This window comes from Rhinatrema bivittatum, chromosome 8 (assembly GCF_901001135.1).
Source record: "Rhinatrema bivittatum chromosome 8, aRhiBiv1.1, whole genome shotgun sequence".
NCBI classification, from domain to species: Eukaryota; Metazoa; Chordata; class Amphibia; order Gymnophiona; family Rhinatrematidae; genus Rhinatrema; species Rhinatrema bivittatum.
The window spans coordinates 166,251,051-166,275,923 of NC_042622.1; the positions used below are offsets into that span (position 1 = coordinate 166,251,051).

At 51.3% G+C, this 24,873-nt stretch overlaps 1 protein-coding gene across 14 annotated transcripts in view; it reads right to left on the bottom strand.

The window, feature by feature from the left end:
• Window positions 1-24,873, bottom strand: part of MYO18A (myosin XVIIIA) — a 224,063-nt gene that overhangs the window by 5,250 nt on the left and 193,940 nt on the right. For 10 of the 14 annotated variants that reach the window (XM_029611136.1, XM_029611134.1, XM_029611133.1 and 7 more), the window contains 7 exons: window positions 18,836-18,919; window positions 17,263-17,400; window positions 15,117-15,302; window positions 14,877-15,016; window positions 13,184-13,228; window positions 9,663-9,785; window positions 6,899-8,300 (listed from right to left, as the gene is read on the bottom strand). In XM_029611136.1, coding sequence (XP_029466996.1) covers window positions 6,902-8,300; window positions 9,663-9,785; window positions 13,184-13,228; window positions 14,877-15,016; window positions 15,117-15,302; window positions 17,263-17,400; window positions 18,836-18,919 — 2,115 coding nt within the window. In that variant the 3' untranslated portion in view covers window positions 6,899-6,901. The remainder of the gene's footprint in view (window positions 1-6,898; window positions 8,301-9,662; window positions 9,786-13,183; window positions 13,229-14,876; window positions 15,017-15,116; window positions 15,303-17,262; window positions 17,401-18,835; window positions 18,920-24,873) is intronic. The other 4 variants (XM_029611131.1, XM_029611143.1, XM_029611139.1 and 1 more) reach the window with 3 other exon arrangements.

Below are 24,873 nucleotides of genomic sequence, written 5' to 3' on the forward strand. Positions count from 1 at the left end.
TGTACTGCTTTCTTGAGTTTTCGCACCCAAATGCATAACCCTGCATTTTTAGGATTAAATCTTAGCTGCAGAGGATGACCAAAACTAATTAGCAGAGGTGCATTCCCCCTCCATTAACCACTCCCTCTCACCCCCCCTGCACTCCAGCTAATTCCCTCATTCGACTTCCATCCTCTCCAGAGGACTTCCTGCCCTTAGCAGACCCCCTCTCTCAACCTACCTTCCCAGCCCATCCAGACTTTTTTTTGAATCCCCCCAGCTGAACCTCTCACACCCCCTCCCCCAAGCCCTTCTTATAATTTCCAGTTGGTCCTCTGTCATCCCGTCCCTCTCATCCATCTCCTATTCCCTCCTCACCCTCATCCCTATCCCTTCCTAACGCCTTCTCCCCTCTGACCCTTCTTCTCACATTCCACGCAGCTTATACCTTCCACAGCCAATCCCTCTTCATTTTATCCAACCCTCAACCTAATACTGCTTCTCATCCATCCCTTCAAACAGACTCACAGTTTGGGACAGCCTGCTCTATGTCATTCCTTACAGTTCCCACACTTTTCAGGGTATCTATCTTGATGCAGATTTTGATATCATCTGCAAAAAGCAAACCTTTCCTGCTAGTCCTTCTGTGATATTGCTTATGAAAAAATATTTTTTTTTTACAAGACCAGACTGACGATGACCCCCTGTGGGGACCCCCCCCCCCCCCGTTCTTCAGAGTGAATTCCATTTACCACTACCCTCTGTTGCCTCCAACTCAACCAGTTTCTAAAGCTTGAGGAGTGATTCAAAGGTTAGCAATGAAGAATTAATGCAAAAAACATCAATTTCTGCACTTGGGTTGCAGAAACGAAAGGGAGCAGTGTATGATAGAGGGTGAAACCTCGCGGTGACCCCGACCGATGAAACAGCGCGATAAGGCAGTGGGCCAGAGGCACAGGGAGAGGCAGAACCGGCCGAAGGGCGATGCTCATGCCTCCAGCCAGGTTCTTGGTGTAATCTCATCTGGAATAACCGGGTCCAGTTCAGGAGGCTGTATCTACCAAAAGACGCAGCCAGGCTGCACCCAAAGGCATATGAGATGAGATGAGACGTAGGGACCTAAATATGTGCAGCCTGGAGGAGAGACGGGAGGGAGGATATGAGAGAGGAATTCAAATGACTCTAAGATATTAATAATGCTCAAGAAGCATTTCTCAGTGAAAAGGCAGTTCTAGATCAAGAGATTGCAATACAAGGCTGAAAGGGGCTGGACCCAGGGGATACATGGAACAGGGAAGTGGTGAAGGTGTTTGAACGACTCTGGAAGAGGAACAGAAGAAGTGAAGGTGAAGATCAGTCTGTGCTAAAAGAAGAAGAAAGGGAATTGCCACACGATTTATTCTTAAATTTAATTAAGGGCCATTCAGTTCCACATCATTGTTGCCGTTTTCATCTGCCCTCCTATTCCACTGTCTGCTAAACACCCTGGTGCTGTAGGGTCCAGGCAGTCTCTGTTCTGTTAAGCGCTGCAGTGTCCTTTCTGTGTAATTCCTCGGTAAGATTACAGGCATTATGTAGAGATGTGCAGTGTGTGTACGTCTCAAGCTCTACACACGCACGCACGCACGCGCGCCCGCACCCCTGAAAAAGCATAAAAGGCTGCAGCATTCTCTATTGTGAGTGATCTTCATTTTCTCGGCTGTTCTCAGAAGCTGCAGTACCTTTCATCTACATTATCAAGCATTTCTCCCTAAATCTTTCAGAAAATTGCCTGTACAGATAGAAGAAACGTATGCTCAGAGGCTACCCCCCCCCACCTCCTTCAGATGAAACGCACACCGCCATCCTTCTGAAACCCCCAGAAAATGTTAGCATGTGGGCACAAGGTTCCAGTCTAATGATATATGTCAGCGAGAGGAAAACTGGGAAGCCTTACGCACACATTACTAAGCCCTATAGAGCCTCCGGGTCTCCTTTTAACTGATTTAGTAGCATTTAGGCCTAAGATATAAGAGCTCAGCTTCACCTCACCGTCCTGCACGTCAACCAAAGGAAATACTGGGGAATCGCAGCAGGGAGGGAGACTGGGCAGGCCTCACGGTCCCATTCTGTGCCGGCACACTCATCCCCTCCTCCCAAGTCACAGAATGAAGCAGTGCGGGGGGGGGCGCGCGCTCCTCATCCCTTCCTCCAATTTCATCCCCACAGGAAACCGGCCACGTGAAGCGTTAGGCCCCGAGCCCTGAACCCAGGCCTCAGATGTAAAACCTTGTTTACATAGCAGAGACTCTTCAGCTGAAAGGGAAGAAAAATCAATAGCTCTGGGTTTTCTGTTGTTTAATTTCACTTCTTAAGATTCAAAGGCTCTTCTGCAGGCAGCGCTGGGGGCCGCACTGTTCGCGTCATGCTGCCTGCCTTATCCCTCACCTCCTCGTTCTTCATAAGGCAGAAAAAAAAAGTTATTTCGTGAGACTGTAGGCCCCAGGTGCCCGACGCTGGATTAATTCACTTGGCTTCCACCGTTTCACAAGGGGGAACCACGGCTGCCTCCACCGGGCCAATGGACTGCAAACAACGCAAGAGTGGAGTGTGGCAAGCCAGGGACTAGGTTGTGTCTCCATCCCACTCCCTACGTCTCTTCCCTTTGCAAAGACATTTTGGTAGGCCCGGGGGGGGGGGGAGAGAATGAGGAGGAGGAAGCGTTGCCTCGCCTTGGCATTTCACTGCCCTCTCACGGCCCATATGGCTCTCAGGAAGTTTGAGCCCTGCGGTGCCTGCACTCCTCACCTTGATCACCAAGAGGCAAGGGAGTGTGGGCCCTGTGCGGTTCAACACCAGTGAAAGCCATAGGAGTCAGCAGCACAGAGTGAGAGGCTAAGCATTGGAGGGGGAGTGGGGGGAGGGCAGAGTATACAAGAGGGTGCTGACTGGGGAGGGAAAACAGAATGAGAAGGGGAAGAGAGGAGGAGGGAGGACGAGAGGGAGTGAGCAAGGAGGAGTGGAGAGGGAAGAGAGGGAAAGAGAGCATGCTGGCTGGGGAAGAAAAGCTACGAGAAGGGGGAGTGAAAGGGAAGTGAGAATGAGCAAGGAGTGGGGGGAGGGCAGAGTATACAAGAGGGTGCTGACTGGGGAGGGAAAACAGAATGAGAAAGGGAAGAGAGGAGGAGGGAGTGAGCAAAGAGGAGTGGAGAGGGAAGAGAGTCAAAAAGAGCATGCTGGCTGGGGAAGAAAAACAAGGAGAAGGGGGAGTGAAAGGGAAGTGAGAATGAGCAAGGAGTGGGGGAGGGCAGAGTATTCAAGAGGGTGCTGGCTGGGGAGGAAAGAGAGAATGAGGAACCTCACATGGCGGGGGGGAGGGGAGGGGGGAAGAGAAAAGCTCACCCCTAGAACTGATTTGTGGGCAGGCCTCACCGTGACATTCAGAGTAAGAGCAGCCTCAACCTGATCCGATTTACCGCTACAGTTCTAGGGGGCTTTGCTGCAGGGTCCCCAGGTGCTTCCTCCTCACTGCCTTTACACCCGTTTTCTCAGGGAAAGTACGTGCAGGGATCTGCCCTTGCTTTTTCTGTGGGGTCTTTTGAAAATCCAGAACTTCTTGCATACATTTCTCCCCTGAGCTGACCCCGCCAGGGAGCTCTGCATGCACGCTTATCCACGGGCAGGGCACGCTTATCCACGGGCAGGGCGGGCAGTGCCTGTACGGGTGATTTACACAGGCAAAAATCTTTTCACCACAGAAATCCCTTTCCAAATCGCCCTTTATTGTGCTTAAAATGGATTACGAGCAATTTCGAGGTCAGGTTTTAATATCACTTGGAATAAAGTGGCTAAAAGAAAAGGCAAGGCAGAAACTAGGACTGTCTGGGTCACAGGAACAAGGGTTTTCCTTCCACTGGGTCAAAAGCACTGGACTCCAGGTTTCTGGGGGGGGGGGGGGGGGGGGGGGGGGGGGGGGGGGGGGGGGAGCTCGGGCCCCTCGACCCAGCTCTGTACTGCTTCTGGGGGGGGGGGGGGGGGGGGGGGGGAGCTCGGGCCCCTCGACCCAGCTCTGTACTGCCCGGCTGCAGGAATGCTCCCTTCTCACAGGGCACAGGAGAGGGAAGGCTGTCCTTACTACAGGGGCAGTGCTCCTCCAGCCCCAGGACCAACAAGATGTCCTGCAGGACCATCTCAGGAGCGGTGAGGGGAGAGCATCTTTCCTCGCTCTGTGACAATCAGATCACACCACACAACCACCAGCTCTCTGAAAGGATATTGCACCTGAATACTCACAATGCTGCACGCCATCCTGTGCAGCATATGGAAAGCAAAGTCCAAAAGCCAAATATTATTATTACAGAGCAGCTGATGGAAGCCCACAAAGAGCCTACCCAAACGGGGCAGGGTCTGGGACAAAATGCATAGGAGCCAGGACTCAGGCACCGACCCTGGAGAAAAGGGAGACATTTAAACCCCGGGAAGATGCAAATTATACAAATGAGGCACGCACTGTTCATAGAGAAAAAAGCTTCAAGAACAAGAGGTCAAAGGAGGGGGAGGGGTGCACGTAGATTCAGGAGCAACAGCGGACTATTTCTCTTCACTGAAAGGCTGTAGGATAGATGGAACAGATTCCTGGAGAAGGTTGCGAGACAAAAACAGTAAAAAGAATTCAAGAAAGCCTGGGATAAGCACAGAGGATCCTTAGCTGTGGGGGAGTGAGGGGTAAAGCCTGGGATAAGCACAGAGAATCCTTAGCTGTGGGGGAGTGAGGGGTAAAGCCTGGGATAAGCACAGAGGATCCTTAGCTGTGGAGAGTGAGGGGTAAAGCCTGGGATAAGCACAGAGGATCCTTAGCTGTGGGGAGCGAGGGGTAAAGTCTGGGATAAGCACAGAGGATCCTTAGCTGTGGGGGAGTGAGGGGTAAAGCCTGGGATAAGCACAGAGGATCCTTAGCTGTGGGGAGTGAGGGTAAAGCCTGGGATAAGCACAGAGGATCCTTAGCTGTGGGGAGTGAGGGTAAAGCCTGGGATAAGCACAGAGGATCCTTAGCTGTGGGGAGTGAGGGGTAAAGCCTGGGATAAGCACAGAGGATCCTTAGCTGTGGGGAAGTGAGGGGTAAAGCCTGGGATAAGCACAGAGGATCCTTAGCTGTGGGGGATTGAGGGATACAGCCTGGGATAAGCACAGAGGATTCTTAGCTATGGGGAGTGAGGGATAATGTCTGGGATAAGTACAGAAGATTCTTAGCTGTGGGGGAGTGAGGGGTAAAGCCTGGGATAAGCTCAGAGGATCCCCACCTGGTGTAACATATGGTAGAGTAGCACTGGGTAATCTGCACAGAATGATAATTGCAACCATAACAGCAGTAGTACAACAGCATCTGGCTTCCAACAAGATTGGGAGAACTTCATGGAAGGAACGTTGTTAAAATTACAAATTTCAATAAGCATGGGGAGGCTCAGTTTTTGGACAACAGCCTCATTAATTATGGTGGCTTTGGGGTTTATTTCAAAACTTGGGAATATGACATGCTAGGGTGTATGTGTCTTGGATTAAGCATTGGTCTTGCTAGAATCAAAGTCAAAGATGGGAAGCCCTGAAATAACCTACAAACACTTTTAGCAGATTTTGGGCAGGCTTGGGTCGGATATGGAGGGTGGTGGTAGAAAAAGGGTTGAAAGATGTTGAAGGCAGCATGGGTGAAGGTGGAGCAGGTGACTTGGCTTGAGTCTGGGAATTTATCTGCTCATCTCTCCAAAATGGTAGAATCCCAGTAGTAGACTGAATGTGCTGGCTGGTCTCCATGTGCCGTCATCCATCAGGTTTCCTAGGTCCAGGCTATTTAGAGGGTAAGATGCTGGTTGAAAGAGATGCTAGTTTATAGATAAGAAGGCAGTATACAACATAGGTCTAACAGCGTTATACAAATGATAAGCAGTAGCAGTTTGCCTTGTTTTAGCTCTAATTAGGAAGGAATCATATTCCTTCTGCCCAATCCAGATAGTGTGTAAGCATGTGAGCAAGTCTGGTCATCTACCCAGGGGTGACTGCATGTCTGTTTCCCAAGTTCTTCCATTGCAAAATCCCATGAGGCTCGGAGAAGTTGCCTCAGTGTCTTTTTCCTTATCACAAAGGAAAATAAATGCACAGGAGTACAATCTTGTTTTCCCGATGGCGTGCTTCATTCAAATACGCTGTTAGCTGCAGAATGGGAGGGTGGGCTGTGTGCACTGAATGCCTCTTCCTACCCTCCCCACACTCTCCAGTAATTACCCAGACAGAAGCACCTGGCTCTGTAAATTTCCTCACAGCAGTTTCATGCTTTTATTTCACCAGATGTGCTGATGAATGCCGCATGTAGTTCCAACGGGAAGCAGAGAAAACAAGGGAAACAACAACATCTGTAGAGTCAGAAGCTCTATAACGCAGATCGACAAAAGGATGGTAACAGAGAATGGCCGGGCCACCGAGCCCATGCTAGTTGAGAATGCAACCACAAGTGAGATTTAGGCCTGCAAGCCTGCTCAGGTTCTTCCCTCTCTGACAAGCCCAACATACATGGTCCCACAGTCACCTACACTACTCCTCCTAAGAACCTGAGGCGAGATCACTAACGCTGTGCCAAGAAGATTAGACTGGCCATTGCCCTGTGGGCACCAAGCAGCAGTGCAGAAGCCAGAGTCCTCTGTAACCCTGCCACGGAGGTCCTCCATCTACTGCTGGCGGAATGTGGTGAGGGAAGGGGAGGGCTGGACCTGCAGGCAGAGGGAACAACAGGAGTGGGGAGGGAGTGTGTGAGATAAGAAAAACTGCACACAGTTAAACTGGCAGGTTCACATCCCATGCAAGGTATTTGTTGTTAATACAGTTATAGGGGCCGATCACTAGTGTTAGCAGCACACGGTGCAGTCTCATGCTTCAATCCAGTAACACCTACTGATTATTCGCTCTCAGGCCGGTACAGATACTTCAGCATTAGACTGTCCATCTTCTTCTTCCTCTTCCTCTCCTCCTTCTTGGCCTGCTTGCTTGCTTTTTCTGCATCCCTAGCCTCCTCTGGGTCATCCCCTTCTGAAGCTTGGCCCTTTTTCTTGGGTCCTCTCTTCACACTGCCACCACTGCGATAGGAGATGGTGGAGCCTGACGACGACTCTGAGGATGAAGAGGATGAAGAGGATGAGTCCTCTTTCTTCTTCGCCTTCTTCTTGGATTTTTTGCTATGTTTCTTGGAGCTTTTCTTTCGGCGGTCCTCCTCCGAGGAATCTTCTGACTCAGAGCTGCTCTTCTTGCTTCTGCTCCTCCTGCTGTGAGGTCTGGAGAATTCCAGAGCAGAGGCTGACCTTCGGAGGCTGGAGGAAGTGTCCCCAGTCTCCAGCTGCAGGTTCTTCATACTCCTCACACTCTTCTTGTCCTCCTCTTCCTCAGAGTCTGGATCCAGGCTCTTCCTCTTGAACTTAACTGGCTTGTAGCTGAGGACTTCGTTAATGGCTGCTTCAAGATCAGGATCCAAATAGTTGCGATGACCTACAGGTCTGATGTCAGAGTCCTCTGCTGGCCTTTCATTAGATGCAGATGTTCTGGGTCTTGGTGGAACAGAAAAACTACGCCCAACTGAATGTTGACTATAGAGTGACCGAGTATCACTTAGGGCCACACTGTTAACATCATCCAAATCACTGAACTGACTTCTGGTAAAAGACAGTCGTGAATCAGAGCGATTGCCTATACTGGGGCTCTCCAGTCCAAAATCCGACTTGCGGTTCAGTGGTGGGCTAATGATGCTGGTAATGCCGCTCAATGAGTCATCAAGCCTAGAAGTGCTATGTCTTAGGCTAGTTGGACTGGATAAAGCAAAACTCAAAGTTGATCTGGTGTCCTCTTCAACCTCCAGGCCTCGCCGTGTGGATGTACGACTGATGGGTGCTGAGAAAGTGGACACTTTATCAAACTCTGGGCTGGCGATTGACCACCTCTTCTCCAGCCCCTTCCTGGCTGTACTGCTGGCCTCGGAGAAGGCTTGGGATATCATGGAGCCCCGTTCATCCAGATCCTCACCAGTGCCTTGAGACTTCTTCCAAGAGCTCACAGATAAAGTGTCATCCAAACTGCTGCTCACCATAGAGTTCTTTTTGGTTTTCCGGAAAGATCTATCAGGAGAAGCTGGTCTCTCCTTCAGGGTAGAAAAAAGCGAGTCCTCGTCCCCTTTCCCACCTATCGAGTCTTTAATGTTAGCCCGTTTCCTGTAGCTCAGGGAGCTCATGACAGACACGGGCCTCTCCTCACTTTCCTTCACCTCCTTCCCCTCCTTTCCCTCTTTCAGGTCTGTATTTGAGGCAAATCTGAGGGGAGAAAAGCATCCAACAAATACAGCGACAAAGACCACAAGAAAAAGAAAGGAAATAAATGAGTTGCACAGCATGAAAGCAGAAAACAACGATAAAACAGAAGAGGGGGAAAGGGTCTGCCTGGGAGGGTAACATTCTGTGGGCGTGAAAGCACCATGGCTCCATGTCTAGATGTTGTCAGGGAAAAAAAAAAAACCCAAAACGTTTCTTGTGGTTTATTTCATTTATCCAGGACAGGAGCCATGATGTTCCATTAGATTCAGAGCTTCAGAAGGGAGGAATTGTTGCTAATGAAACGTTGGTCTCTGGGAAACAAACTTATTAAGTCAGACCCACAATGTTTTGCATCTGCACAATGTAAGGAACCAAGCAAGAGTCCACAGTGCTCCTGCTCTATGAGAGGGGAGGTGGAGCCTCCAAGTTGGGGTGCACTATACAGAACAGACCCAGGTCTTGCATTTCTCTGACAGGAAGTGGAAGAGCTACAGTGGGAGAGGTGGTCCCCTTGAATCACTAAGCTTCAGTTGGCATTAACGAGCTAACAAATCATTGTATTTAACAGCAGTAACCAGTATTTCTCCAACAAGTTTTTGCTCTAATCTGAATTTAGTAAATTCTTGGTTAACCTTCAGGGATTTCCTAACTGGCAAAACACTTTAGAACCAAAAGTTAGCAGCTCAGAATCTGCAGATTACGAAGGGTTAATTGTGTCCCATACTTAAGTGAAAGGCCTTAGAACATGCCGGACTACATCAGGTGTGGCTGCTCCATGTCTGTAAACATCCTTAACCTGCTGGCATATGGATTTTCACTGTGTTTAATATCATCTTTCTATGATGAATTTTCTATCTTTTTGGAAATGTGGCCTCTCTGAGATGAGCCACTAAGTTTTCTGTGAGTGATCACTGGGTTATTTACTTGGTAGGGTTGTGCTGAAGGTCTAGGCTCAGCCTTCCCACCACCTGCTATCTTGTAAGGGTACACAGCCCCTCCCCTGGCAGGTCATAGGGTATAAGGGTACATAGCCCCTCCCCTGGCAGGTCATAGGGTATAAGGGTATTATAGTCCCTCCCCCTGGCAGGCCACAGGGTATATAGCCCCTCCCCCTGGCAGGCCATAGTGTATAAGGGTATTATAGTCCCTCCCCCTGGCAGGCCACAGGGTATATAGCCCCTCCCCCTGGCAGGCCATAGGGTATAAGGGTATTATAGTCCCTCCCCCTGGCAGGCCACAGGGTATATAGTCCCTCCCCCTGGCAAGTCGTGTGTTCCTGTCTGTCTCTCAGAATTCTTTTTTATTCTCTGTTGCTATGGGAATACAATGCTGCAGATTCTTTTCTTTTACTAGCACACTGACCTTGAACTCTTTAAGCTACCATCATCGGAGAAGGTCTTCGAGGAGCCTTTGTTCTTAGACAGCCACGATTTCACCCCATCAACCCGGTCTTCCAGTTCCGAGTCCCCGTCTGAGTCCCCCTCACTGTGCACGAGCCGGGGAGAGAAAAGGAGGGAGACCTGTTAATACCTAGCACAGGTAAGTGCTGAGTGAGCTGGCACAGAGCAGCGGGCAGCTCTGTGTTCATAACACAATGTTAGTACTTCATGTATACTGCAAGCCCATGTAATTAGTGACATCCAGTGCCTGGAGACAACTGCAGGGACCATGCCTGCTCCAACATGCACAAGGCTCTGGAGCCAGGGGACACGGAGCCAGTCCTATTCCATCTGTCCTCTGTCTCCCCTTCAGCTTTTTCTTGGTCTCTGGAAATCCAGTCATATGCGCCTGCAGCAGCTAAGGGAAATGGGATTTCACCCCACAGCTGGAAGTTGGGATGCTGGTAATGGACCCTCCCCTGTCAGTGCAGTAATGCCAATCTCTGAGCTGACTCAATTCCTCTCTCCCATCAGATCCAGTCTGGGCCCAAGATAAGAACATAAGAACATGCCATACTGGGTCAGACCAAGGGTCCATCAAGCCCAGCATCCTGTTTCCAACAGTGGCCAGTCCAGGCCATAAGAACCTGGCAAGTACCCAAAAACTAAGTCTATTCCATGTTACCACTGCTAATGGCAGTGGCTATTCTCTAAGTGAACTTAATAGCAGGTAATGGACTTCTCCTCCAAGAACTTATCCAATCCTTTTTTAAACACAGCTATACTAACTGGGGGAAGACCAGGGAACAGGAGGGAGTTGCATTGGCCGAATGTGGTAATGGGTCTCAGTACTGGAATAGCAGGGGCTCCTGCAGGGCAGGAGTGAGGTGCATGGGCAGAGCTGTGTGTGGAGGGTTTCAGTACTGGAATAATCGGGGCTCCTGCAGGGCAGTAGTGAGGTGCATGGGCAGACCTGTGTGTGGAGGGTCTTAGTACTGGAATAGGAGTGGGTGTTGCAGGGCAGGAGTGAGGTGCATGGGCAGAGCTGTGTGTGTGTGAGGGTCTCAGTACTGGAATAGCAGCGGGTGTTGCAGGGCAGGAGTGAGGTGCATGGGCAGAGCTGTGTGATGCATACTGGAGAACCCCCATGTTATTTCAGTACTGCAATCCCCCCCCCCCCCACACACACACATAGCTCTGCCTATGTACCTCACTCCAGACATACACCTCTCGGAGAACACCAATCCTTTTTTCTTAAAATTTATATCTGGGCCCCTTGTTTTCTATTCTTTTCTTGCTCTGTGCAGCTGGAAGTGATTTGGTCTGTGGAACTGATGCTTTGATGGTGGTATTGAAAACAGCACACTTAATTTAAACTGGCTTGCTGGCTAAAATAATTATGAATCGATAAATATTTCATCATCTTGGTACAAGCTGCTGTGCGGTGGGTGACTGGAGCAGCAGGCTGCCCTGAGCCACTGCCGAGGTGTCACACGGCGTGACAGGTAACTTGGGGATGTTCAGTAAAGAAAACTAATTTGCAGCTGTGAGTGTATTAAAAAGCATCTGTCACTGACCAGACTCCTCATCCGCCTGCCACGGCTTGTTATAATTCATCGGGGAGATTAAATCTTAGACAGACATGGAGAGAAAGGCTAGCTGGGGCAGAAGCAAGCACCAGGCCTCACGCAGGTCCCACCAAACTCGGCCACAAAAAGCTGCACTTTCCAACGGCTCGGTGGTGCCAATGAGATGGACCAGAGAGTGTGATATTTCATCTTATGGCCACGGTTAATATTCTAAACTACCCAACGTCCGAAGCAGTATTCAAACATCCCACAGGCTCCGGGGGAGGGGTAGAATGGGGGTTTCGGCAGATTCACAGCACAGAGAACGACTGCAGTCCTAGGTAAACAGGAACGGAGCAGCCAGGACAAGAATGACTGAGCAGCTGTGACCAGAAGGGCATCCATCAACCTAACAGCTGTACGTGGACCCCACAGAGTTATATCCCCGTCTGATTTATACGGGCTCACATAAATCTCGCATCCTTAACGCATCTCACTTATACGGCTCCTTTCATACCCCTATTGATCTGATTTATAAAGCTGCTGCATGCATTGCAAAATCCATTTTGCATTGATAGATAAATCTCTGCTAACACATAACCGTATACCACCTCCATTACCTTTATGGGAACCACCATATCTAGATTGTGAGCAAATCGGAGTAATTTGATATCTCCGCCACGCTTAACATTCATAAAGCTCCCCGCAGAGCAACCCTGGAGGGAGGCAGCAGGAAGCCTCTGTGTGTGTCTAACAGACAACACTCTCTTCCACTAAATTATAGCCCTTCTGCCCCCCCCACACCCACATCCACCCCCCCCCGGACAGGGTAGGACTCAGCTACTCGATGTCTTAGAATGCATCGGAGTTCACATTATCCGCCTTTGGCATTTCACTCCTTCCTCCCTCCCAGCGCAGTGTCTGGATGCAGCTTTGCTATTCTTTGATAAAGAATAAAGCCAGTCACAGAGGAAAGGAACTGCAGGGGCAGCGAAGATTTCTTTGTCACCTGAATTAAATGCCACGTCCAATCCAATCTCTCCCTGGCCCAGCGTGTCATTAGTTAAGCAGGGCCCGACTCGCCCGGGAACAAACAAAGGCAGACCGAGGAGAAGGAGACGTTAATTGTGTGCGACACGAGGGCTCTCATGACTCTCTCACTGTTACACAGAATTCCATTTATCATTAGCAGGTCCGGATCCTCCTCTCAGCCAGCTCCAGCAAAAAAAAATTAAAAAAAACCCCTTTATTCGTACTGCCGCAGGAGACCAGCATCCGCCCCCGCCTGACCCTCTCTCTTCAAGCAGTCTCTCTGCTCTCTCCCCTAACCCCACCACCGGCCCCTTTCCTCCCTGTACCTGCGCATCTACTAAGAAATCTACGAATGATTAGAAAGTCTGTTTCCCCTGGAGCCCTGTGCTGCTGGGGAATCTCTCAGCTTTGCTCTCTACAGAGGGGAAGCCAGCGGGCTCCATCGCCTGTCTGTGCACACGGAGAGGTGGTTAGGGGGGAGCTCCAGCGCCTGTCCATGCACACAGAGGGGCAAGCCAGAAGGCTCCATCGCCTGCCTGGGCACACAGATGCGTGGCCAGCGGGCTCCATCGCCTGCCTGTGCACACAGGGAGGTAGTTAGGTGACTCCAGCACCTGTCCATACACATGGAGAAGAGGCTCCAGCGCCTGTACAGCACATTGGCACCAAGTAGAAGGGGAAACCAACTCCTGGGCAGCATCAGAAATGGCAAAAGGTGTTGAGAGTCTGGACTGGTGCTATAGTGAGGAACCTTAAGACAGTGAATGGTTGTGCTCATGCATCTGTCTGTCCTGCCATGGACACCGGTGCATGCAGAGACTCAGGCCAGCCGTGGCATGCAGGGGCAGAGGGGGGACAGAAATCAGCGGTGAGCACAGTCTGCAAAGAATTCTGGTGTCCTCACGTTTTATTCTTTCGTTTCTGATACTTTATCACCATGTCCTGCAAACTGAAAATCAAACAAAAACCATGAAGGAAGGGAGCATGTGAGAAATGCCAGAAAATCAAAGGAATAACCATGCAAGAATGACATGATCAAGGGCAAAGAAAAACAGATTGCAGAGAAAATGCAAGGACTGTGTCACAGGAACCGCCTGTCCGGGCACAGAGGAGTGGCCAGCAGGCCCCAGCACCTGTCCATGCATCCAGGGGGGCAGTCAGTGGGCTCCATCGCCTGTCTGTGCACCAGAGGTGTGGCCAGCAGGCCCCAGCACCTGTCCATGCACCCAGGGGGGGCAGTCAGTGGGCTCCATCGCCTGTCCGTGCACCAGAGGTGTGGCTAGCAGGCTCCAGCACCTGTCCGTGCACCCAGAGAGGCAGTCAGAAGGCTCCATCGCCTGTCCGTGCACACACAGGCGTGGCTTGCAGGCTCCAGCCCCTGTACGTGCACACAGAGGCGTGGCCTGCAGGCTCCAGCCCCTGTACGTGCACACAGAGGCGTGGCCTGCAGGCTCCAGCCCCTGTACGTGCACACAGAGAGGTGGTTACGAGCTCCAGTGCCTGTCTGTGCACACAGAGGGACAGCTAGCGGACTCCATGGTCTGTCCATGCACACAGAGAGGTGGCCAGTGGGCTCCATCAAGCCAGAGACCCTTATGTCACATTCTCAAACATGAAGCCCCCCCTCATGAAAAAATAAAATGAAGCCACAAGCCTCAGAAGCAGGTGGATAGGATGTGCAGATGTACACGTCCCTATGCACAAACACAGGCATCTTCACACTGCCTGTACTAATCATCCTTACAGTTGTAAGAGTACTTTGCATTGGTGCAGGTAAGATCACAAAGTCTGACATAACTTCTCCCCCCGCCCCCGAGTGGTCCACAGCTCAGGCACAGCTAATGACATGAACAAGCTTATCTCTTCTACAACCGCCCCCTGCCAGAGTCATTCAAGAGTGACTCTGAACTCAGAGGACAGAAATGTCCTCAGCTGTGGCCTTAGTCAGTGTGCCAGCATCTCCGCAAGTGACCTCTCTGGCAACCCACATACACACAAATACATGTGCACGCGTGCACACAAATTGATACGCATACACATGCACTCACGCGTGCACACAAATTGATACGCATACACACGCACGCACACACAAATACATACACACGCACACACACGCACGCACGCACAAATACATATACACGCGCGCGCACACAAATACATACACACGCGTGCACGCACAAATACATATGCATACACATGCATGCACGCACATACGCATGCACACATAAATATATATACGCATACACATGCATGCACACATACACACACAAATACATACGCACACACACACAAATACATACACATGCGCACACGCACACAAATACATACACATGCGCACACAAATACATACACATGTGCACACGCGTGCGCGCACACACATACATACACACACACGCGTGCGCGCACACATACATACACAAATACACACGCACACACATGCGCGCGTACACACAAACACACACACGCATATGCACACATACACACACACGCATACGCGCACACATGCAGGGTTCCACGCCATCCTTGATGGTGCTGCCATGAGACGCCCAAGCACATAGCCCCATGCTCGCAGTGCATGCTGTGCTGCAGCCTCTCACCTGTTAATCAGATCCTCATTGTCATCGCTCTCCATTTCATCTTCAATGGCTGCTTGCAGGTCTCCGATCCTCTTAAAGGCCAGCTTCAGATCTGCCTGCAGGCTCTGGTTAGCAGCCTCGAGACTCTCCAGATCCATCTCCTTGACAGCCAAGCAAAACCCCAGAGATGAAAGGTTTGCCCCCCACGTTCTGCCCCTCTGTAACATGCTCTAACTCCCAGGAGAGGAAGCAGGTCCTTACCAGCTCGTGCTTCCTGCGACTGGTCTCGGCCTCCTTCTTGCTCAGCTCTCCCATCTCTTCCTTCATGTCCCGCATCTGCCGCTGCAGCCTCTTGCTCTGCTCCTTCTCCCGGTTCTCTGCAGCTGCTCGCTGATCCCGCTCCTCTGTCAGCTTCTCCAGGTTCTCCTTGAGACGACTCACCAGGCTCTGCAGGGTCAGCACAAGAAAGGAGACCCTGAATCTCTGACTGCCAGCGCCAGCTCCAAGGAAATCCGGATCCATACCAAGTACAGACTGAGTTCAGGAATAATTTTGTTTTTATGAACATTAATTATGACTTCAGTTATGTCTTGTTTTTGTGTGTGAAGATGCGATTCCTATTTTAGGTCTGTTTTAGTGCTTTATGCTTGTCTAGTTACTGCATGTTCATATAATGTGATATTTGTTGCAGTTTTAGTTGCTAATAATTCAGATTTTTTGTATTTAACATTTTAACCCACCTTGGGCATGATTTCACGAGAAAGCAGTTCACGAATTAAATAAATAAACATTCCTGCTCTTCTGATGCCCATCTCAATACACTCTGACCCTTGCCCTGTTTTAAGGAAAATAAGAAAACCTTAGATAGGCCTATAATCTCCTGGCAAGGAGTCAGGTCAGTGGTACAGCAGTGAGAGGCATCCTTAGAGTACCACACAAGAGCTGTTCTCCCAGTGCCACTGAAAGGGTTAATACTCCTAAGGCAGAACAGTCTGGATCGTTCCAGAGGATAACAGCGCCAGGTAAGCAGTTCCCAGCTGTCCCTGTCAGGAGAGAAACCCCTCTTACACAGGAAAACAGTTCCCAGTTTAGCTGGGCAGGGGAGACATCCCGGATGAGTGCATGCTGGGAAGGCTCAGACTTGCCCTGCAGGACTCCCATAGGGTCTTGGCACCTGGTTTGCGGAACTCCAGTGGGGGCAGTTTTTGCCTACTCGTCAGTGCTGTGTTTATCCTGAGGATGCATGACCTTCCTTGGAGAGAAGTTAATGTGCACCCAGTGGGAGGTAGGGGGCAGAGGGAAGGTGAGCATGCATCATCTCTCCCCCCACCCCACCCCCCACCCCCACCACACACTTTATCTAGGCTGAGGTAGCTTTCACTGAGATTCATTTACAAAGAAGCAGTGCTCCAGAGGAGTGGGGTTGTCGCTCTGCACCACCTCCTGCGGTCACTTAATGTGAGAAAGGCTGCAAAGAAGCAGGGACTAAGCACCTAATGAGAGAGCCACCTCCAATCCACATGGGGTCTTTCTTGGCTTGAACTGCATTATAATGGTGTAGATGATTTGAGAGGAGGAGGGGCCCACAGCCTTGGGAAGCCTCATCAATATTCATAAATCTGGGGTAATCACAGCTGTGCACAGCAATTACTCAGCACCATCTCCTGGCACATCCTGGTCACATTCCATGCAAAGATGCAACCCAGCATGGGTCCAGCTTTAGGGGATGGAGGATTCCATTTCAGGTCAGCATGGCAAATGGCTGTTTCTTGGGGGGCAGTTTTTTTAGACCGCATGCATTTGAATAAAGTCTGTGGTCTTTACATCAATTTTAAAGACAAAAGTACATGCATCCTTTCTGCAGGTACAAAGGACCCTCAGACACATGCACCTGCTTTGTCCAGGCTACCTTTTCCATGGAATACACACACAGAGGTGAAAATGTGAGCTACACGTACTATTTTCCTGCTGCCGCCTAAAAATGCCTCCAGGAACGCCTCCCTAAGCGAAGCCAAAAGTTGCATGTTGTGGGCCACCACTCCCCTCGCACTACCAGATGTACCGAGGCAGGATGACTTTTCAGACACTGATTTACACGAGCAGATCCTCTGCTCTCTTACCGTCACTCTCAGTGGGGGCTGTGATCCCTGCCTTCATCATCTGGAGTCTCCCCTTGCTCCTTGACTTCACTGCTACAGTCCCCAGGACAATGCTGGGTCTATGGGGATTCTGTAAGCTTTCGTTTAATTGTAAACCCCAAACTCCCGTCAGCAATTAAACCTGCACATTGTACAGAACATATGTGCTTTTTTTTTCCCCATTTATTTCTATTTAACTCCTGCAGCCAGACATCCGAACTAATGTGGAGCTTCTCGTTCATATGATCCTGCCTCTCCTCTCCACTCACCTCCAGCCGTTTCACTTGAGTCCTCTCAAACTCCAGCTTGGTCTCCAGTTCCCGAATCTTGGCTTCCTGCCTGCTGACCAAGGACTTGTCTACCATGGACTGCTCCAGAAACTCCAGCTGGCTCTGCAGCCCTTGCAGCTATTTCAGGAGAGAAAGTAAGAGGGCAGAGGTCAGGTTGTGCTGCCTGAGAGGCAGTCTTAAAAGTGCATGCTGGACAATGCTGCTGGACTTTGGGGGCTGCGTTATTCCAGCACATCCCCACTTAGACTATCCATCCTGGGATGGCCAGAGAAAAGCGTGTCTGTCATTCACTGGCTCAAAGAACCATGAAATCCTAGACTGGTGACATGCTCTTTAGGGTAGGGACCCTACAACCACTTGACTTATTCCTGTACAGCACACACAACACACAGGATTACATCTGGGCCTGTACTGAAGCTGTGAGTGCCACAGAATCAGAGCTGGGACTGGTACAGTCCAGATCTCCAAAACTGCCAAAGGAGTGAGTTAGAGCGATGGCAAGGTGACAGTAGCATCTGTGACTGGTTAACCCCGCACAGTGCCCCTCTCCTATATATACACACACACACACACACACATTCTGCTGTGTCGTTTGCCTTGTGGGGAAACAAGACGACCCATTTATAAACACACATCCCCTCTTTCTCCTCCCTGCAAAACCGTATTTTAAGGAAAAGGGGGCAGAAGTTTAATCCTGTGTCTGCCTCCTCCTAAAGGCCTGGACTGAGTGTCTAGCTTTGCATCTCACTGCCGCCAAGATCAGCCCTTCTGTCACCTACTGTAAAGAGCATTCCCCCCCCCCCCCAAGGTCCCTAGCAACAGCACAGAAGAGCCTGTGCCAGGAGAATACTCGCTTTCCAAAAGAGCCGAGAGTGAAAACCTCCACAGAAATGAGCGAAAGAGAAAGAGGGGGGGAGAGAAAGAAAAGAGGGGGAAGGGCGAATGAAATGAGGGAGAGAGACAGGAGGGGGAGGGAGGATACGAGAGAGAGAGAGAGAGAAAAGATGGAGAAGAGGATGATATATGAGAGAGAGAGAGACAGGGAGATGGAGAGGATGAGGAGAAGAGAGGGGAGGGATAATATGAGAGAGAAAGGGAGGGCAGGGGATGGATGAGAGAAAGGGGAACAGAAAGACAGTGCAAGACAAGTAGAGAAAAATGAGAATGGGGTGCTGCAGCGAGAAAGGGCACCTAGAAAGCGAGCGAGCTCACTAATCTCCCGCTGCTTCATGTAATAATGTCAGAGTGAAGCACAGCACACCGACTTTACCCCGCTATCGATTCGGGATTACTGAAGCCACCATACCAGTGTTTTTCCAAATCAATTCCAAACAAGCTGTTAATTGGAAGAGATGCAGGTACTAAGTCAGTGACTTTAAACTAGGATTAGAATGAGAAGGTAAAGCCCTGAACAGAAAAGCCTCTTCAAGAGAGGATTAGCCGGAGGCTGCCGGAGGCCTGGAAATCTGTGCCGGGCCGGCAGCCCCAGGCAAAGGCTGCGGAAGGGCTGGGAGTGCCTGCTCCCGCCACCCGAGATGCACTTCCCTCTAACCTTTTCCTGTTGCTCCTGTTTCTCTTTCTGGGCTTCCTCCAGCTGGGCCTGCAGGTCATTGATCTGAGCCAGGTCTCGAGAGGACTGTTGAAACAGAAAAAGCGAGATCTTAGCAAGCCCAGCTTCACCCCTGTAAGGTAACATTTATAATGAGCACAATAATCTGAGTGGGGGAAATGAGCGCCAAACCCAGCAGGGTCCTGACCCACACTCTCACCTGTATCCCACCCCATCCCCACCACTACCCACCATCGCCCTCGGTATGGATCCCAGAGGGACTGCCTGATTCAGAAACTGGCTGAGTGGGAGGTGACAAAGGGTAGTGGTAAAAGAAAATTATTCCTTACCTGCTAATTTTCGTTCCTGTAGTACCAAGGATCAGTCCAGACAGTGGGTTATGTCCCCCTTCCAGCAGATGGAGTCAGAGAGAACTTCGAAGGATGCTTCCTTATAAGGCAGTGCACCCTCTGCTAATCCTCAGTATGGAGTATATCAAAGCAAAGAGGAAAACCAGGATGGATCAAGCAACATAGAACTCATTGACTAATAACTGTGTGCAAGGAGCACAAACTGTGTTAAACAACAGGCCTGCAGAATGAACCATTAACCAGCCAAAGGAAAAGGCGCGGAAAAACAATTTGAGCAGAAAGGCAATCCCAAACCCAACAAATACTCAGGGAGGGCGTCTGGACTGATCCTTGGTACTACAGGAACGAAAATTAGGCGGTAAGGAATAATTTTCTTTTCCCTGTACGTACCTGGATCAGTCCAAACAATGGGATGTACTAAAGCTTCCCTACGTAGGGTGGGCCCCGGAAAGCCCTGCTCAAATGACCTGACAGCCAAAGGAGCCAAAAGTAGGCGACTGTATGTGCAGACAATAGTGATGAGCGAAGGTATGTAGTGATTTCCAGGTCGCCGCTCAACATATCCCTGGGACGAGACCGATTGTATCTCCACCCAGGAAGCAGCTTGAGCTCGAAGAGAATGGGCCTTGACATCCGCCAGAGGTTGTCGGCCCACTCCAATGTACGCCGCTGAGATCGCCTCTTTCAATCAGTGAGCAATGGTAGTTTTCGATGCCTTGGTCCCTTCTTCGGACCATGCCAGAGAACAAAAAGATGGTCCGACAAGCGAAATTTATTAGTAATGTCCAGATAGCGAATGAGGATACGTTTGACATCTAGCTTGCGTAGATCCCCCGAAGCGTCCGCTGAGAAGGACGGGAGCTCTACCGTCTGATTCAAATGGAGCTCGGAAACCACCATGGGCAGAAATGCAGGCACCGTACACAAGGAAACTCCCGAATCCGTGAAACGGAGGTAGGGTTCTCTGCAAGAGAGAGCTTGAAGCTCAGAGATCCTGCGAGCAGAACAGATAGCTACAAGAAAAACAGACTTAAGAGTGAGATCCTTGAGAGTTGCAGAACGCATAGGTTCAAAGGGTGGCCCGACCAAGATTCGGAGAACGAGATTGAGACTCCAGGAGGGACACAGGATGTGTACCGGAGGTTTCGCATGCTTCACTCCCCTGAGGAAGCGAACGATATCCAGGTGAGAGGAAAGGGGCGTTCCCTCTCGTCGATGAAGGAGGGAGCCTAGGGCAGAGACCTGCACCCTAAGCGAGTTGTAGGCCTTGTCCAGTCCCTGTTGAAGAAAAGATAGTATCTGAGCCACCGAGGCGGTCTGTCGCGACACAGGAATGGAGGCACACCAGTTCTCAAAAACCTTCCATACCCTGACATAGGAGATGGAGGTAGACATCTTCCTAGACTTGAGGGTCGAAATAACAGCCTCTGGGTATCCATGCCATCTCAGCAGGCGCCTCTAAAAAGCCATGCCGCAAGACAGAAGCGATCGGCCTGGTCGAAAGATACCGTACCCTGATGCAGCAAGCGTGGGAGGTGACCCAGATGGAGAGATCCATCCACCGCAAGGTTGATCAAGTCGGCAAACCACGGACGACGAGACCATTCTGGCGCCACCAGAATTACTGAGCCCTGGTGGGTCTCTATTCTTCGAAGCACTTTTCCCACCAGATGCCAAGGTGGGAACACGTAGAGGAGAATGTGACGGGGTCAGGGGAGGACTAAGGCATCCACTCCCTCTGCGCCGTGTTCTCTTCTCAACTGAAGAACCGAGATGCCTTCGCATTCCGGGAAGTGGCCATCAGGTCCAGCTGGGGGGTCCCCCATCGGCGGAACAGGAGACACACTGCCTCCTCGGAGAGTTCCCACTCCCCGGGATCTAGATGTTGAGAATTTAGGAAGTCTGCCTGAACGTTGTCTACTCCTGCGATGTGAGAAGCCGCTAGGCGGGAGAAGTGAGCCTCCGCCCATGTCATCAACTTGTCTGTCTCCCGAGAGACATGCCGGCTCCGCGTGCCCCCCTTGGTGATTGATGTAAGCCAGAGTGGTCACATTGTCTGATAGTATTCACACTGTGCGACGATGGACGAGAGGTAGGAAACGTTGCAATGCCAGGCGCACTGCTCTGGTCTCCAAGCGATTGATCGGCCAGGTTGCTTGGAATGGCATCCACTTCCCTTGCGCTGAGCTCATCTGACTCACCGCTCCCCAGCCGGATAGACTGGCGTCCGTCGTGACAATTACCCATTCTGGGATGTCCAAGGGAACACCCTGGAGAAGATGATTCAGGTTGAAGCACCACGAGAGACTGTCCTTGGCTCCCTGCGGGAGAGGGAGGATTGCTTGAAAGTCCCGAGACATCGGCTTCTAGTGGGAGAGCAAGGCGCGCAGCAAGGGACGCATATGCGCAAACGCCCTGGGGACCAGATCGATGGTGGACACCATGGATCCCAGGACCTGGAGGTAATCCCACGCCGTGGGAAGTGAGAGACCAATGAATCGTCGTACCTGAGCTAAGAGCGCATGAGCCCTGTCCGGGGGTTGGGACACCTTGCCCAGCGCTGTGTCAAAATGCGCCCCAAGGAAGTCCAGAGACTGAGATGGAGAAAGGCTGCTCTTGACGAAGTTGACCACCCAACCGAGGGAGAGAAAGAGAGTCAACACCTTGTCAACCGCTCAGTGGCACTGGGCTGAGGACTTTGCTCGAATGAGCCAGTCGTCCAGGTATAGGTGCACCAAGACTCCCTCCCTCCTGAGAGCAGTGGCTATCACTATCATCACTTTTGTGAAGGTCCGAGGGGCGGTCGCTAGTCCAAAGGGTAGAGCCTGGAACTGGAAATGCTGTCCCAGAATCTTGAACCGCAGAAAATGCTGATGTGCCTGGAGGATGGGAATGTGGAGATAAGCTTCCGTTAGATCCAGAGAGGCCAAAAATTCTCCGGTGTGCACTGCCGCTATCACGGAGCGCAAAGTTTCCATCTGAAAGTGGGGAATCTTGAGTGCCCTGTTGACCATCTTGAGATCCAAAATCGGACAGAAGGAGCCTTCCTTCTTGGGAACTATGAAGTATATCGAATAATGTCCTCGACCTACTTCCAGGGGGGACACCAGACGAATCGCACCGAGAGCCAGGAGCCTGTTGAGTGTCTGCCGGACTATGAGTTGTTTCTGGACTGGGCCACATGGGGAGAAGAAGAACCTGTCTCTTAGCGGCCGAGCAAATTCTAACGCATAGCCGTGTCTTAGAATATCCAGGACCAACTGATCCGACGTGATGTTGACCCACTCCTCGTAGAAAAGGGAGAGGCGTCCCCCTATCCTGGGTATCGGGGAGTGGGCCGGCATAGCTTCATTCTGAAGACTTGGAGGACGAGCCTTGTGTCGGACCAGTTCGTGGCTGTCTGCGGGCTCGAAAGGATTGAGTCCAGGATTGGGAACGTGAAGATGGCTGACGAGGGGCTGCCGTCCTGGCATGGCGGAAATGGCGTTGATTCCTGAATCGGCTTCTGGTGGAACTGAACAACCTAGACGATCGAGGGCGATCCTCCGGCAGTTTGTGAACCTTATTCTCTCCTAGGGACTTGATAATCTGATGCAGATCCTCCCCAAATAGCAGCTTCCCCTTGAAGGGCAGGGATCCCAGCTGTGACTTGGAAGAAGAATCCGCCGACCAGTTACGGAGCCAGAGGAGTTGTCTAGCCGAGACTGAAGAGACCATAAACCTGGCCAAGACTCGGAGAATGTCATACAGAGCATCTGCTCCATACGCTGTGACAGCCTCCAGGTGGTCTGCCTGGCGCACTTCCTCAGGAGGCAACTCCTGGGAGCTGAGCAGCTGTTGAATCCAGCGGAAGCCTGCCCGCTGAGCGAGGGAATTACAAATGGCCGTCTGGACCCCCAAGGCGGACACCTAGAAGACACTCTTAAGATAAACTTCTAACTTCCTATCCTGAAGATCTCGCAGGGCCGCACCACCCGTTACTGGAATGGTAGGTCTCTTCGTCAACGCTGAGACTGCAGAATCTACTTTGGGGACCTTACGGAGCTCCAGAAAGTCATCCGGGAGCGGGTATAGCTTTTCCATGGCTCTGCCGACCTTAAGGGAGGCCTCCGGAGAATCCCATTCCCTGGATAACATTTGGAGTAAAGTGGGATGGGAAGGGAAGGATCTACACGGCGGACGTAGACCAGCTAGGAGAGGATCCTCCTTTCTTCCCTGGGGGATTAGACTCAGGTGGATCCTGAGGGGCCTCAATGCCCAATTCCTGAAGGATATGTGGAATGAGGGGGTCCAGCTCATCCGTTGGAAGATCCACAGGACTCTAGGATCATCCCCTTCCAATTGAACAGTAGCTGAGGAGACACCCCTGTTCCCAGGACGGCTGGCCCTTGGACACTCTCCACGGTTTGGGCACTCCCCAAGACCCCAGTGGAATCAGCCATTCTGAGTACCTTGGGAGGGGGGAGGCCCTGTCAGAAATTCCTGGTGCTGGCCCATCCTCCTGGCCAGGAAAGCGTTGTGAAGAAGGAAAACAAAGTCTGTGGAAAATGGAGGTGGCCCCGATGGAGGGAGAGTGGGAGGATCCCCCGACGGAGGAAAAGGCTCCAGAGGAGGGACGGGCGTCAAAACCGGCGGCTGAGATGAAAAAGGCACATCCTGCTCTTCTCCTGTCAGCGCAGGGGCAGCCGAGTCTGGAGACAAAATGGCCGCCGTTCCCGCGCTCCGCAGGATAGGGGCCAGCCCATGTCCGTCAAGGCGCGCCAACAGGCGCGAACCGGAGCGGCCTGTCGACTGAGAGGGACCCTCCCCACCAGGGAGGCAAGCCGTGCATATCCCCTCGCGGGAGAGCCGCGACCCGGGCTCTCCACAAGCGCGGCACCTGGCTGGACGAGGCATGGGGGGATCCCCGAAGGAGCCGCGATGGGACCAGCTGACTTCACCGCGCGAGAAACAGGCAGGGCTTATGGCTGGGGGAAGCGGGAAAAGAGAATAAACCTCCGCTTCAGTCCTGTTTTCCCTCACACGGACCAGGCTCGTGGCTGCGAAAAGCGGGTAAGAGCCTCCGCTTCAGTCGTACTGTCTCTCTCTCTAATCCTCAGCAACCCGGTGGAGGAGGCACAGAGGAATAACGCCTCTCTGTGCCGGCTGCCCCGAGGAAAACGGCGTCTCAGGGGCAGCGGGTCAGATAGCAGCCACAGGGGGAGAGGTCGGCACCACCGACTTGCATCCCGGAGAGAGGAAATATCCTGTTAGAAAGGAAATAAACACAACTTACCCCGGCACCAGAAAGGGGAGGGAGGGTGAGTGGGGAGAGCTGCAAATAGTACTGCCTGCAAGCTATAGAATGCTCCCACTAAACCAGGAGCGGAGGCTACAGGAGAGCACTCGAAATAATTCCTGCTGAAATTCAAAAGTTTTTTTGTTTTTTTTCAATCAGACTTGATCCATCCAAAACAAAAGATAGCCAAAGAGAATAGAGAAAAATTCCTAAACTAGCTTTCTAGTCATCCCAGTGGGGAAGAAAATCCACCACTGTCATCTGCTGGAGTCAGGAGAATACTGAGGATTAGCAGAGGGTGCACTGCCTTATAAGGAAGCATCCTTCAAAGTTCTCTCTGACTCCATCTGCTGGAAGGGGGCCATAACCCACTGACTGGACTGATCCTGGTA